This window comes from Mus musculus, chromosome 2, assembly GCF_000001635.26.
Source record: "Mus musculus strain C57BL/6J chromosome 2, GRCm38.p6 C57BL/6J".
Classification (NCBI taxonomy): Eukaryota; Metazoa; Chordata; class Mammalia; order Rodentia; family Muridae; genus Mus; species Mus musculus.
This window is the reverse complement of record NC_000068.7, coordinates 119,029,601-119,042,529: the sequence shown is the minus strand read 5'-3', so window position 1 is coordinate 119,042,529 and position 12,929 is coordinate 119,029,601. Positions and strand designations below refer to the sequence as shown.

The following is a 12,929-nucleotide window of genomic DNA, read 5'->3' as shown; positions in this document are numbered from 1 at the left end:
CTGAGCTTGTCTTCCTGACAAGGTCCTGGCAAAGTGAGGAATGGCTTTTGCCCCCCTGTAAATTTCAGATCTTAGAATTAAACATTGAGCCTTGATCAGAGAACTTTGTCTTGGCTCGTTATTTCTCTCATCGCTCTTCCCATCCATCCCCAGCTTTCCTTTCAGGAACTCAGTAACCCATGGCCGCTGGCGGCTACAGGTGGCACCCAAATGAGGGATCTGATTATGGAAAGACCGACTGAGGGACATTCTTGGTGAAGCTCCACAGAAAATGAAGAAGATGGTATCCTACACGGTAAGCAACATACAGCATTAATGTTTATGCTATAAATTTCATCTTTTGAAGGCTGTTGATTTTAATGGTGCAAAAAGGATACAGGTTAAACTGAGTCAGCGTCAGCCCAATGCTGATATCAGCTAGAGGTTGACAGTGGAAAATGGGGCTGGAAAATTCTAAACAAACATTTGTCTGTAGTCAAGAACTGTATCCGATGAAAGGAGTAGGGCTTAAAATAAAATAAATAAGATAAAATAAAAAGAATAAAAAACAAAAACAACAAAAGGGAGATGCTAGATATACAAATGACATGAGAGAGATCAAGTGAAGGAAAATGGATTTCAGAGCTCTCCCAGGGACAGAAGGAAATCGGGAGACTTCTTGCTTCCTCTCTGGCCCCTACAGTAGGCATCCTTAGTTCTGGTTACATCAAGTTCCTTCCTTCTCTGCATTGTCTGTCCTTGGTGCACCAGTCTGACCATGTGTCAGTTTGTGTGTTTTTGTTTTGTCTGAATGACTGTCGTTCTATGTTTCATGTTGAAGAAAAACTGGTTAAAACTTTATCCAATGGATATCCATCTCTGATTCAGTCTCAGTTTGCACAGCAGAAGCTGTGCAACTTTTCATTAGTTAGATCACTGAAGAAAATGGCATCCAATCTCCCAGCAACCATTAACTGCCAGTAGCCCCTCCCTCACCCATGTTTAAATGACAGTGGACTCAGAATTGCGCCTGGCTTGCAGAGGTAACTACTGCTGCACGGGTGCAACAACCCAGCCACTCCCCACAGACTTTTTAAGGCACCCCTCCTTATCCTCTGGCTCTTCCCTTCTTTCCCAGTCTTCTCCCATATGTTCTGAGCCTGGCAGGTGTGATGCAGGTATCCAGTTTCAAGAGGCTCACTCCTGAACCTCTTGCTGCCATGCCTTTGTAAGTCAGGGTGTTTAGTTCTTACTCTCACATGAAATTACCGTGAGGCTTGTTATGAGAATACCAGGGTTTTCTCTCCTGATGATTTCCTGATTCATAACTACCAGTACTTGGCTCCCATTTTCTAAGGGAGTGAAAATAATCAACAATACCACTTTATTTTAAAGAACGGGAGGGGGAAATTACTTGAATTAGTAACAGAAAGGGAAGAGACTGATAAAAGAGTGAGAGGCGCCATCTACTGGATCAGTGGCTACTTCCAGCTTTGGGTGAGAAGGAGGTTTCATGTTTTTACCCTTTAAATCCTGCTCAAAGCACTCAAATCAACAGCAAGGTTACTTCACACTATCCTGAACTATTACAGGATATTCCAACCCCGAGTCCCTGGAAGACCATGAGAAAAGATTGATACAAAAATACCTAATTAAGACTAACAGCATTTACTGCTTAAGTGCTAAAAAATGGGTCTTAATCCTCTAGATTCAGCTTCAGGAAGACTCATTCCCTCTGTTGATTATGAACTTATCAGGGAAGAATTGTCAGCTGGTGATGCGCCACAGTCCTGGATGGTTATACATCAACAACTCTTTTAAGACGTAGCGCTGAAAGAATTGCAATGGATGGTTGTATGTTTGTTTGCTTATAGTCTATGTTTTATTATACACAAGAAATCTTCAAAATCCTGAGTGGCAGTGCATGTGTTTAATTCTACCATTTGGGATTTAAAAACAAAAACAAAAACTTCAAGGCAAGCTTGTACATGGCTGTCTATAACTCAAGCAATTGGAAAGCTTAAGAAAGTAGAAACTGAGTGTGAGGCCAGCTGGGATACTTAGTGATTCTGAGGCTATCCTGGCTACATAACAAGACCCTCTCAAGAAAAACAGAGAGAGAGAGCAGGAAAGATGGAGGAGGAGAGGAGTTACCCCAGATTCAAGGCTTACAAAAATGTCTGTGTGTGTTATTTTCTTTGTTTGACACAGGGTCTCAGTACACTCCCCTCTCCCACTCCACCCCCCCCCCCCGCCCCACATACACACAGAGGCAGCTTTAGCAATAGACAGACATTTTCCAATTATTTTGATGTGGCTAATGGCTGATAAAATGTGGTTTTGAAAATAAGAATGCGCTTCACATGAGAGAAGAGCTCATTTGGAGTGGAAAGACAGCCGTGATCACGCACAGTGCTTACCTGTGGAAGGCAAGGCATCATAACAGAGTCAGTGCTCTGGTGGTAACAGTCCTGACTCCAGGAAATCTGCCATTCTAAAACATGTTAGTTTTGTTAACTGCACTGCTTCCGTCTTTGTTATTTTGAGACATGAGTCTCACTATGTAGCCCTGGCAGAGGCCAGAAGAGGGGAAGGGTCCCCTAATGCTGGGGTGTCAGGTGGTTGTGAGCCACTCAAAGAGCAATGAGTGCTCTTAACCAGACCGTGTGTGTGTGTGTGTGTGTGTGTGTGTGTGTATGTGTGTGTGTGTGTGAGAGAGAGAGAAAGAGAGAGAGAGAGAGAGAGAGAGAGAGAGAGAGAGAGAGAACCAGAATCATTTTTGGATATTTTGTAATTGGGCTGTTAATTCTTTTGTTAAGATTTTATGTCCAGAATAAATAATAAACAACACAACAAAAAGAGTATATTCCACTGTGAGAAATTATATCACATGCACTAGGAGAGAGATGATCAGTAGAACAAACAGAAAAGAATAAGTGTTGGGTAGCTTGGGGGGCGTGGCACACTCCTTGAATCCCAGCACTCAGAAGGCAGATGCAGGTGGATCTTTGTGAGTTCAAGACCAGCTTGGTCTACAGAGCAAGATCCAGGACAGCCAGGGCTATACCAAAACCATGTCTCAGAAAACAAACATACAACAACAAAGAACAAAAGAAAAAAGAAAAAGACACAGATTGTCTGAGTCCATGCCTGTGGAATAAAGAATAAACTGTTTACCAGGAGTTGAGAGAGAGAAAAAGGGAAGAATGTGCTGTACAGTTTCCTGTAGGAATGAGAAATATGTTTTGAAATCTTGAGATAAGGTTGCTCTAGTTTGTGAATATAGTAAATGCCAACAGTGTTTATCTTAAAGCGGTTAATTTTATGCTATGTGAATTTTATCTCAATTAAAAAAAAAAAAAAAAAAAAAAAGCAAGGCATGGTGTTTCATACCTGTATTCCCGCTCTGGAGGCAATGTAGGAGGATTCAGGGTTCAAGATCTGCCTGAGCTAGAGAAACTCAGAAATACTAAGGGGCTTGGAGGTCAGTTGTAGAGCACTTGCCTTCTAATGGATCTAGATTCTATCCTAAGCACTGGGGGGAAGAGGGAAGGGATCGTAAGAAACCAGTAAAAATGGACATACAAGGTGTTAGAAAAAAATGATCTATGTACAGATCTGAAAGCCCCAACAAGCCAGAAGGAAGGAGGTAGCAGCAGGTACAAGCAAGGTTCCTTACTGTGAAACCTTGCTCTTCTCCAAACCTGAGTATCAACCAATGGGAGCAGTCCCTGTCTCAAGGCCCATCCTTGCTCCAATCCAAGAAGCCATTTTTCCAATGGTCACATTCCTCAGTCTTCTTGCCAGTCATCCCGTGCCCAGGCTGGGATGGGTGAGACGTACTCAAAGTCTGGCCCTTTATAGCGGAGGGCATGCAGGAACATTACGAGATCCTGGGGCAAGGGATCCTGTCGCAACACTCGGCACTCGGCACAGAGCGGGTCTGTTTCTTGAGTCACATCTGCTTTAGCTGCCTTCTCTGGTGTGTCCAGATGCTGAGGGGCTGCCTCAGCTATTCCATCTATCTTCTGGGCTGCTGTAGCCAACCCTTCCAGGCTGTCTTTAGCCAACTCTGAAGAGGGAGCTGTCGAGTCTATGAGCCCTGGCGTCAGGTCACTCTCACAGAGATCTAGCATACTCAGGCTTTCTTTGGCCTGATGTTCTGCAACCAGGTCTCGGAGCAGTTCCTCGTCTGTCTTTGGAATGTGGCCACCCTGGCCTCGAGAAGGACCCCAGGCAGTTGAATTGTAGATGGGGTCATTGAGAATCGGGTGGCCCAGGAATTGGAGGTGGACTCGGATCTGGTGAGTGCGACCTGTAAGTGGTCGGCACTGTACCACACTGGAGCGGCCATTGTAGCTCAGCCTCTGGAACACAGTCTCACAAGGCTTGCCCCGGGGATCCACACGGCACACTCCTACCTTGTAAGACACCACTAAGATGGGTTCCTTACAAATTACCTCCTTGTCAGGGAACTCCCCTGCAACCCGGCATACATACTCCTTCTCCAGCTGCACAGGAGGAAAGGGGAAAAAGTCAGTCCAAAGTGAATACAGAGTCTAAATCCTCTCTTCAGGTACACCAGTGTATCTGAGAGAGGAAGATTCAAATTCTAACACCAGCGTTGTCAGTTTCACCACCTGGGTAAGTTACTTAAACTCTATACATCCCATATCTCATCTAGAAAGTATGAAGTCAGGGCAATGGCTCCACAGTTAGGATCACCTGCTGCTCTCCCAGAGGACCTGGGTTCAGTTCCTAGCATCTACATGGTGGCTCACAACCATCCCTAACTCCAGTTCCAGGAGAGCTGTTCTCATTCTAACCTCTGCAGGGGCATGTGTGCACGCGCGTGCGCAAACGAACACACACACATACACATACACATGCAGAACACTCATATAAACTAAAATGAATACATAATAGAAATTCTTTTAAAAAGAAAATATGAACTGAGAAAACATTTACCTCACGGGGCTACCATAAGCGTTTCATAAATTGGGTTCTAATGTGTTGGGGATTAAGTCTGGCGTGTGCTCAATGAGCGAATTATGATCCAGATGCAGAGCATAATCACCACCAGTAAGAATCTTACTTGCACCTCTTTCAACTTTATCCTACTAAGTGAGCTCTCTTCAAAATCTTAACAATGTTTAATGTTTCCAGAACAGCAAACTACCAGGGCCATCTCCAAAGCCCTTCTGAAGCATACAGGATAGCTGTCTTTGGAACTTCAGGTGCTGAGCCTCCTCAAAAGAGGAAGGTTGTAGATGCCCCTCAATCTACTTTATGATTCCTCTGTGTTCCAGTGTACAGCAGGCAAAAGCCTGACTCACCTGCCGATCCCGAACCTGCTCATGGATCTTCTCCGAGACTGCAGCTGTCTTCGCAAACATGAGCACTCCTGAGGTGAGGCGGTCCAGCCGATGCAGTGGGTGTAGCTCTTTCAGTTGGTGCTCCTTGCCTAGGATGAAGATGACCGTGTTGTGTCGGAAGCGGCCACAGGGGTGCACAGGAATGGAGGACGGCTTGTCTATAACAACCACATCGTTGTTCTCAGCTAGCAGGTGGATAGGCTCTGCTGTGACTGGTGGCTCATGTCTGTGCACTGTGTTCCGCAAGAAATCATTGTCCTGTCAAAAACATACGCAACATCAGCCTGGGACCAGCAACCTATAGATAGTCAGTCACCCCAGCTCCTCAGTTCCTTACTGACACAGAGGAACGGTCACAGTAAAGCCTTCAATAGAAAAAGAAGTGGGTGTAGTAAGATCTCATTTTGTAAAAATATACACAGGCATACAGCTAGTTTTGAAAAATATACAAAGTTGATTGAATTTCTTGGTGGTGAGAATGAGTATTTTTGCTTCTTTATATACTCTTTACAATAAAGTTGTATTTTAAGATTTTTCATTACATTCATTTATGTGTGTACATGCATAACAGCGGCACACGCAGAGACAAGAGGTTGTGAGTCTTAGTGGCAAGGACCTTTACCTACTGAACATCTCACCATCCTGACAGAAATATATTTGAAAGTAAATGTCTTTTAAATAGAGAGACAACCTCTACTAGTTACGAACAAACAACACAAGTTCAGAGCTCTAGGCTCTACACACAGATTTGATACAAGCTCACTACATACTCTTGGGCAAGTCATTTTAACGCCTCTAGGACTTGGTTTAAAAACCTATGGTTTTCAAAATCTGTATGGGGAAGGTTATTTCCAAATCCTGAAATTCTCCTTTTCTCCTTACAATCTCTGTGAGCCAGTGTTAATGATAGTAGTCTCACTGAATTTAAAAAAAAAAAAAAAAGGCTGGAGAGATGGCTCGGTGGTTAAGAGCACTGACTGTTCTTCCAGAGGTCCTGAGTTCAATTCCCAGCAACCACACGGTGGCTCCCAACTATCTGAAATGGGATCTGATGCCCTCTTCTGGTGTGTCTGAAGACAGCTGCAGTGTACTAAAATAAAATAAATAAATCAAAACAAAACACCTGCCTAGTATCTATCCCTGACTTCCTAATTCTATACACATGGGAAACGAGTTTCAGTGTTAATATGAGCGCACACTTTGGGAATCGTACTGTTGCCTTACTTTGAGGTTCAGTTTGGTCACAAAGGGGAGAAGAAGCAATGCAAACTCCCCAAAGTTGCCACTTGAGTTTAATGTTAGAGTGCACAAAACGCTTAACTTTGTTCCTGATACAGTTAAGAACACATAAATGAGGTCTCTATTATTATTTGTACAGAGATATATCATGCAGGGTAGAAAGTAGGCAGTGCCCTTGCCACAAGGCAGATATTAAAGGAACATGAGAATTTCCATTTTGTTTGTTGGAAACAAACAGCCTTGCTGGCAAGGATGATCAGGTTAAGTTCTGGAGCGTGGGAAGGCTATCTAACCTACTTGGGGCTGTGGGAAGCGGGGACTAAAAGAGCACCAAGAGAAAATGAGATTGTTTCTGAATTACCATCACTTTACTCCCATACTTATAAGGTGTGTCTGAGAAAACAAACAAACAAAAAAAATCCCAAAACCTTCCCTCCTTTTCTCAAAGCTAGTTCCATCAGACACCACCTTGAGCACGATGCTGAGGTCCTGGACTGGTTCCTCGTTGAGATGCAGGCGTCCTGCCCGGACAGCGGCCTCGTAGTAAGACAGTGGCTGGGATCGGAACTCGGTGCTGAAGACGTGCAACAAGCTGCGGCCCACCCAGCGACCTTTACAGTAGGTCTGGAAGTCAAAGTAATAGGGCCGCACCTTGCGCAGGCCGCCCTCGAAGTAGTAGGTAGTCTCTGCGAAGTGCTCATCGCTAAAGCTCACCCCGGTGCGCCGTTTCTTCGGAGGCGGCACGACCCGTTCCCCAGTGGCGCCCCTCCGCTTTTTCCTCTTGCCTGAGTCGGCGACTGGAGCTGGGGTCTGCTCTCCGTTGCTCGGGAGCTGCCCTTCGCCTCCCTGGGCCTGGTCCCCGCTCTCCGGGACCTGCTTCCCTACCGCCGCCGGCTCCAGGCGCTCCAGGAGCGGCTCTCCGCTCGTGTTGCTACCAGCATCTCCATTTGGCTGAACCAAAGCCTTCAGCCCGCCCGCTGCCTCGGCTTGCGCAGACAGTGCCTCAGTCATCGCCTTCCCACAGCTACCCCAAGTCCGGACAAAGCTGTGGGACCAGAGCGCCACCTGCCACTGCACAATGTCCCGTAGGCAGCCCGGGACACCCCGCCACATGACAGCACGGCTAGCCGCTTCAGGGTCGCAATCTGATGGCGTCACAAGGTAACAACCAATCAGGAAGATCCCAGTACAGAGGCGGGTTTGCAAGAAGGGAAAAGTGAGTTGTTTTCAGAGTTAGGTGTCTGAGGAAGTCCTTGCTTGGAGTACCCTTATGCCCAAGGTCACAGGTAGACTCATTGAAGAGATCAGATGGTATTTCCTAAAGGAAATCTTCGGGAGTGCTCCACATAAAAGACTTGAATGGAGATGATGGTACACATTTCAAATAGATAAGCGCTATTTTCCTGGGTCTGTAAAAAACGCCTAAAAGTGTACTTAAAAGAGGCAGAGCCCGCAAGGTATCGCACACCTGTAGCTCAGAAGGAGCATCAGGAGTTTCAGTTCTATGGTTATTCAAGAGTGTGTCTCAAAATAAAAGCAGACAAGCAAAAGAATAGTAATTATTATTGTTTTAAAAAACGAATACAAGGCAAACAAGCAGGAAAAAAGTACCAATCAGAATGAAAGTTGCTACAGCTATGACTGTATTAGTACCAATTTGTCTACTTTGCTTTTACTTTTGAGGGACAGTGTTGGAGAATCCTAGAGTATCAAGCACTCGTTCATTTAAGTATACCCAGTACTGCTATTGTATGACTTAAAGGCTGCATATTATAGTATGTTACATACCTTGATAAAGCTATTATTATATATATTATATATTACATATTATATATAATTGTATATGTACATATGTATTATAGACATACTCCCCAGAAGCAATTTTTTTCACACCTGCCCTTCCTGCTAACAGCATGAAAAGAACTAGAGATTGCCTATTTGACTTCCATGAACTCTTATCCAGAACCACTTGCACATTAGAACTTCAAATGGATCAAAATTTTATTGCCAAGGTCTTATGTGTGTATGTGTGTGCCAGTTGCATGCACTTGTATGTATGAGTGTGTGCAAAGGTGAGAGGTCAACCTCAGATGACCTTTCTCTGGTGCCGTCCATTTTGTTTAATGAGACAGGGCCTCTCACAAGCATGTACTGCAATGCCCACCTTTTTAATGTCGGTTCTGGGGATCGAACTGAGGTCTATGTTGCATGACAAGCACTTTACCAACTGAGCCTAGCCCTTCCTTTATCTCCCTAGCCTGCTAGGGTTCTTAAATGCAAAATGCTGAAAACTGCACTGGCTAACTTCATCAGAGCAGGGATTACTGGGAGGATGTTAGTACTTCATAGGATTCATAAAAGAGTTGAAGTATAGACTGAGGAAAGAGACCAAATCAAGGCAAGCAAGGCCTCTGAAAACTATCTGTTGCTGGAGAAGAACCCCACTTGGGATGCTGCCACTGTGAGACTTGCTGCTGTGCCAATTACTCTTTGCCCCCACAACCCTTTGTCCCTTGAAAATCACTAAATATATCAGTCTCTTTGTGATCCTATCTCAAGATCTGGAATCCTACAAGGGAGCCAAACTTCCAAGAGGGACTAAATCTGTCTTTATTTTACAGAGTGCCTGGCAATAGTCAGTAATCCCATTATTCTTCACAGTGGGATTTCTCCAAAAAATGTAAATATTTGATTGCTAGTGTCTAAAAACAGGACAAGTGTCTAGTCCAGTTCAAGTATGTGAGCATGAACTTTCTCATGGGCGTTTACTATACAAAATGTTAATGTTGGCTTAGACTATTCTTATGCATTAGCCTTCTGGAGAAGATCAAGAGATGATTTTTATCTAAATGCTTCTATATATCAAAAGTCCCACAAAGGGAGGTGGACATAGGAGGACCAGAATTGTTAGGTCATCTTTGACTAAATAGAGAGTTCAAAGTTATAAACAAAAATTTCTGGGGGGAGGATATGGGGGACTTTTGGGATAGCATTGGAAATGTAAATGAGGAAAATACCTAATTAAAAATAAAAAGGTATTCAGACAATGAAAAAAAAAAGTCTCACCAAATGAAGTGAAGGACAGAAGATGTCCGTGTGGTTTTACTACAGATCAGACTGAGATACCTGAAGCTGTAGAAATCTTTATGCTGAATGCCAGATTCCTAATTACCTGCTTTTTAAAACAGAGGTTGGATTTTACACTGGCTGTGAATACCATAGAGCAGAAGTGCTTAAAAAAGAAAACACTATCTCTTGAGCATGTTGCCTTATTAAGAAATTTACATTGAGGGCTGGTTTGCACCTTTTAACTGGAGATATGACAGAGAGAGAGAAGACAGAGAGAGAGAGAGAGACAGAGACAGAGACAGACAGAGAAAGACAAATAGAGACAAAGTTAGGGAGAGAAAAAGAAGAAACTTACAACGAGGGTAGCATTTTATCCAGAGAAACTTATACATCAGCAGGGTTTCTGCTTCATAGAGTTTGTACAAACTCAGCTTGACCTAATCACAGACACCATGAGTCATAACCACGATTGCCCCTGAGAAACGTCAGTTGATTTTTGCCACATAGTTTCCTAGTAAGTGTACGTAGACCAGGCCATATGTGGAGCTTTGTAACTAGATCCCAGTGCAGTCAATGTCAGATGACATTGATATTGAGTTAGGCAAACCAGGTATTTTCTACCTGGAAAGCACTTTTGCTGTGTACCAGAATATACATTTTTTTGGCTGAAATTACAGGTATCCACTGGCCTTATTGCCAGAAAGGACCACACTTGCACCCCCAAGTTCCTAATAAATTGCATTGTATACAATCTGAGGTCTTTCTGCCTCTTTCTCTCTTCAGTCTCATGTGACCTGGAGCCCATTTTTCACACTGGACTGTTCTTGAACAGAGCTGATATAATTAATAAATTAATTCAATTAAAGCACATATTATAGTGCTTAGTAAAGTTGCTGGATGTAAAAACAAGTCAAAAATCTTATTTCCTGACTCTTCTTGACTTTTGAATGGAAGTTTGCTCTCCAGCCAGGTTGTCAGTGGTTTGTCTGCCCGGCTTGAGAAGCACTAACATACACGTTTACTGTGTACTTTGTGGGCATCAAGCATCTTCTGAGCTCATTTAAAATTTTAAAATATCATTGAGTTTTTGTGGTATTGGAGGTTAAACCCAGGGCCTTGCACATACTGGGCAAATGCTCTCCCACTAAGCTAGACCCCCGGATCCTGTCTCCCTCTTTTGAGTAGAGAACTTCTGACACTGCATTATTACCTTCAAGAAGTGAAAACCACAAACTGGTTCTGATGGTTCGTTCTGACGGAAATCGTATGAGATCAAGAGATAGCCAGGAGATCAGTGTGTATTTATCTAGCACACTCCTGAGCATTTCTGGGAGGGAGGTTGATATGTGGTACAGAAACCGAGAGGGAAAGGCACACCCACTCAAGATGGAATAAAAGCAGAAAGAGTAGGAAGCCTGAATCACCGTGGATGGACACCAGTCTCCAGCACTTGGATCGGATTTGGAGGACTTAAATTAATTGGTAGTGTTCCAAGTTGTTAATTTAGGATTGTAAATTTAAGAAAGTATACTTCTTTAGCAACAGGGTCATTCACAGCTACAGTTTAAAGGCATCTTATTGTGGTATCCAGATATCTGAGAGACTAAATTACAAATCAAGGATGTGAGCAGGTCAGTGGTGGCACACACCTTTAATCCCAGTCATTGGGAGGCAGAGGCAGGTGAATTTCTGAGTTTGAGGCCAGCGTAGTCTTCAGAGTGAGTTCCGAGACAGCCAGGACTACACAGAGAAATCTTGTCTCGAAAAAACGAGTATAAAGAGTGTATGTAACACAGAAAGCCTTGGTGCACCTTACTGAAACATTGGGACCCTTGTTCCCACACTCCACTCTGTGAGCCAGGTAACACTGAACGTCTTTCTTTTATCCTATGAGTAAGCATTGCTGCAACCTTGCCTGTTTTTTGTTCTCTAGTCTCTCTGCTTTCCACTCCTTTCAATTCACAGTCTAAGAATGCTTACAGCTGTGAGCAGCAGAGCATTCTGCGGTGACACTTGCCTGTGACAGTAGGTTTGCTACAACCTTTGCCACACTGATGGAATTTGAACACATCTCCTCAGCCGAGTTACTGGTATGGGTGATTGGCTGATATTGTCCATCACAGCTTTCTTTGTGACGGAGTAACAGCTCTAGAAAGTGGGAATAATGGGGCTCAGGTGTTAAGAGTGCTTGCTGCTCTTCCAAAGGACCAGATTCAGTTCCCAGCACCCACACCAGGAGTCTCACAACCTTCTACAGACACCAAATGGAAGACATACATATAATTTTTTTTAAAGTTACCCCAACATTTTTTTAATCATTGGGAACAAGGAATAACCAAAGAAACATGTTGACAATCATTGGAGGCTGTGTAAGAGAGATAGTTTTAATTTTAGATAGGATTTTCACTTGCAGTTCAGATTGACCTAGAACTCCACAGCCTCATGCCCTCAGCTTTAGAATGCTAGGGTTACAGGCACTACTACATCTGGCTATTGAAGGTGTTATAAACTCTCTCTCTCTCTCCCCCTTCCCACACTACCATCATCTTCCATACGTCTTTGGTGCCATTTGTACATTTGTCTGTCTGTCTGGTGGACCTCCTCCTACACTAAGCTGGGGCCCATAAGACGTCTTTTTAAAAATATATATTTATTTTATGTATATGAGTACACTGTAGCTGTCTTCAGACACCAGAAGAGGACATTGGACCCCATTACAGATGGTTGTGAGCCACCATGTGGTTGCTGAGAATTGAACTCAGGACCAATGAAAGAGCATTCAGCGCTCTTAACCACTGAGCCATCTCTCCAGCCCCACCATAACAAGTCTTCTGTGTTCTGAATTCACACTCACAATACCTATAGCAGAGTAGGAGCTTAGTATTTTTTTTTTAACTAAATGAAGTCTCAGGAGTCAGTGAATTGAGGCCCCGATATCCTAAGTCACTGACATGCTCTAACTTGAGATAGTCACGAGGTAAAGGTAACACAAATATTCAGAGGATTGTTTGGGAGATAATTGATACACGATTTACTGACCCCAAATCTGTATTTTCACCTAATATTGGGATACACACTGAAAACAATCCAAGCAAGGGCCGTTGGAAGGGGATGCGCCTAGAGCCTTGGGGCTTTGAGGACCATCTAGTTTTGTAAGATAAGCAGGGACCTTATTTCAGAAGGACTTTAGAAATCAAGATCTCTGGGGACCAAGAAAAGTCTAGAAAACTGGCTTCCCTAGCCGAGTCTGGGATGGGTGGTGAAAAG

General features: G+C 43.7%; 1 protein-coding gene across 1 annotated transcript; it reads right to left on the bottom strand.

Annotated features, from left to right (window-relative positions):
• Positions 1 to 331: 331 nt before the first annotated feature.
• Positions 332 to 7,740, bottom strand: Rpusd2 (RNA pseudouridylate synthase domain containing 2). The gene is made up of 3 exons (NM_173450.3): positions 7,062 to 7,740; positions 5,316 to 5,612; positions 332 to 4,490 (listed from the first exon to the last, which is right to left on the bottom strand). The coding sequence occupies exons 1-3, from the start codon at positions 7,704 to 7,706 to the stop codon at positions 3,771 to 3,773; spliced, it is 1,662 nt and encodes a 553-aa protein (NP_775626.1). The 5' UTR covers positions 7,707 to 7,740; the 3' UTR covers positions 332 to 3,770.
• Between the last annotated feature and the right edge of the window lie 5,189 nt (positions 7,741 to 12,929).

Coding starts and splice junctions, on each gene's coding strand:
- Rpusd2 (NM_173450.3), bottom strand. CDS start 7,706: ATGTGGCGGGGTGTCCCGGGCTGCCTACGGGACATTGTGCAGTGGCAG. Junction 5,613..7,061: donor ACCTCAGCATCGTGCTCAAG/GTGGTGTCTGAT, acceptor TGTTTTTGACAG/GACAATGATTTCTTGCGGAA. Junction 4,491..5,315: donor AGCAGGTTCGGGATCGGCAG/GTGAGTCAGGCT, acceptor CCTCCTGTGCAG/CTGGAGAAGGAGTATGTATG.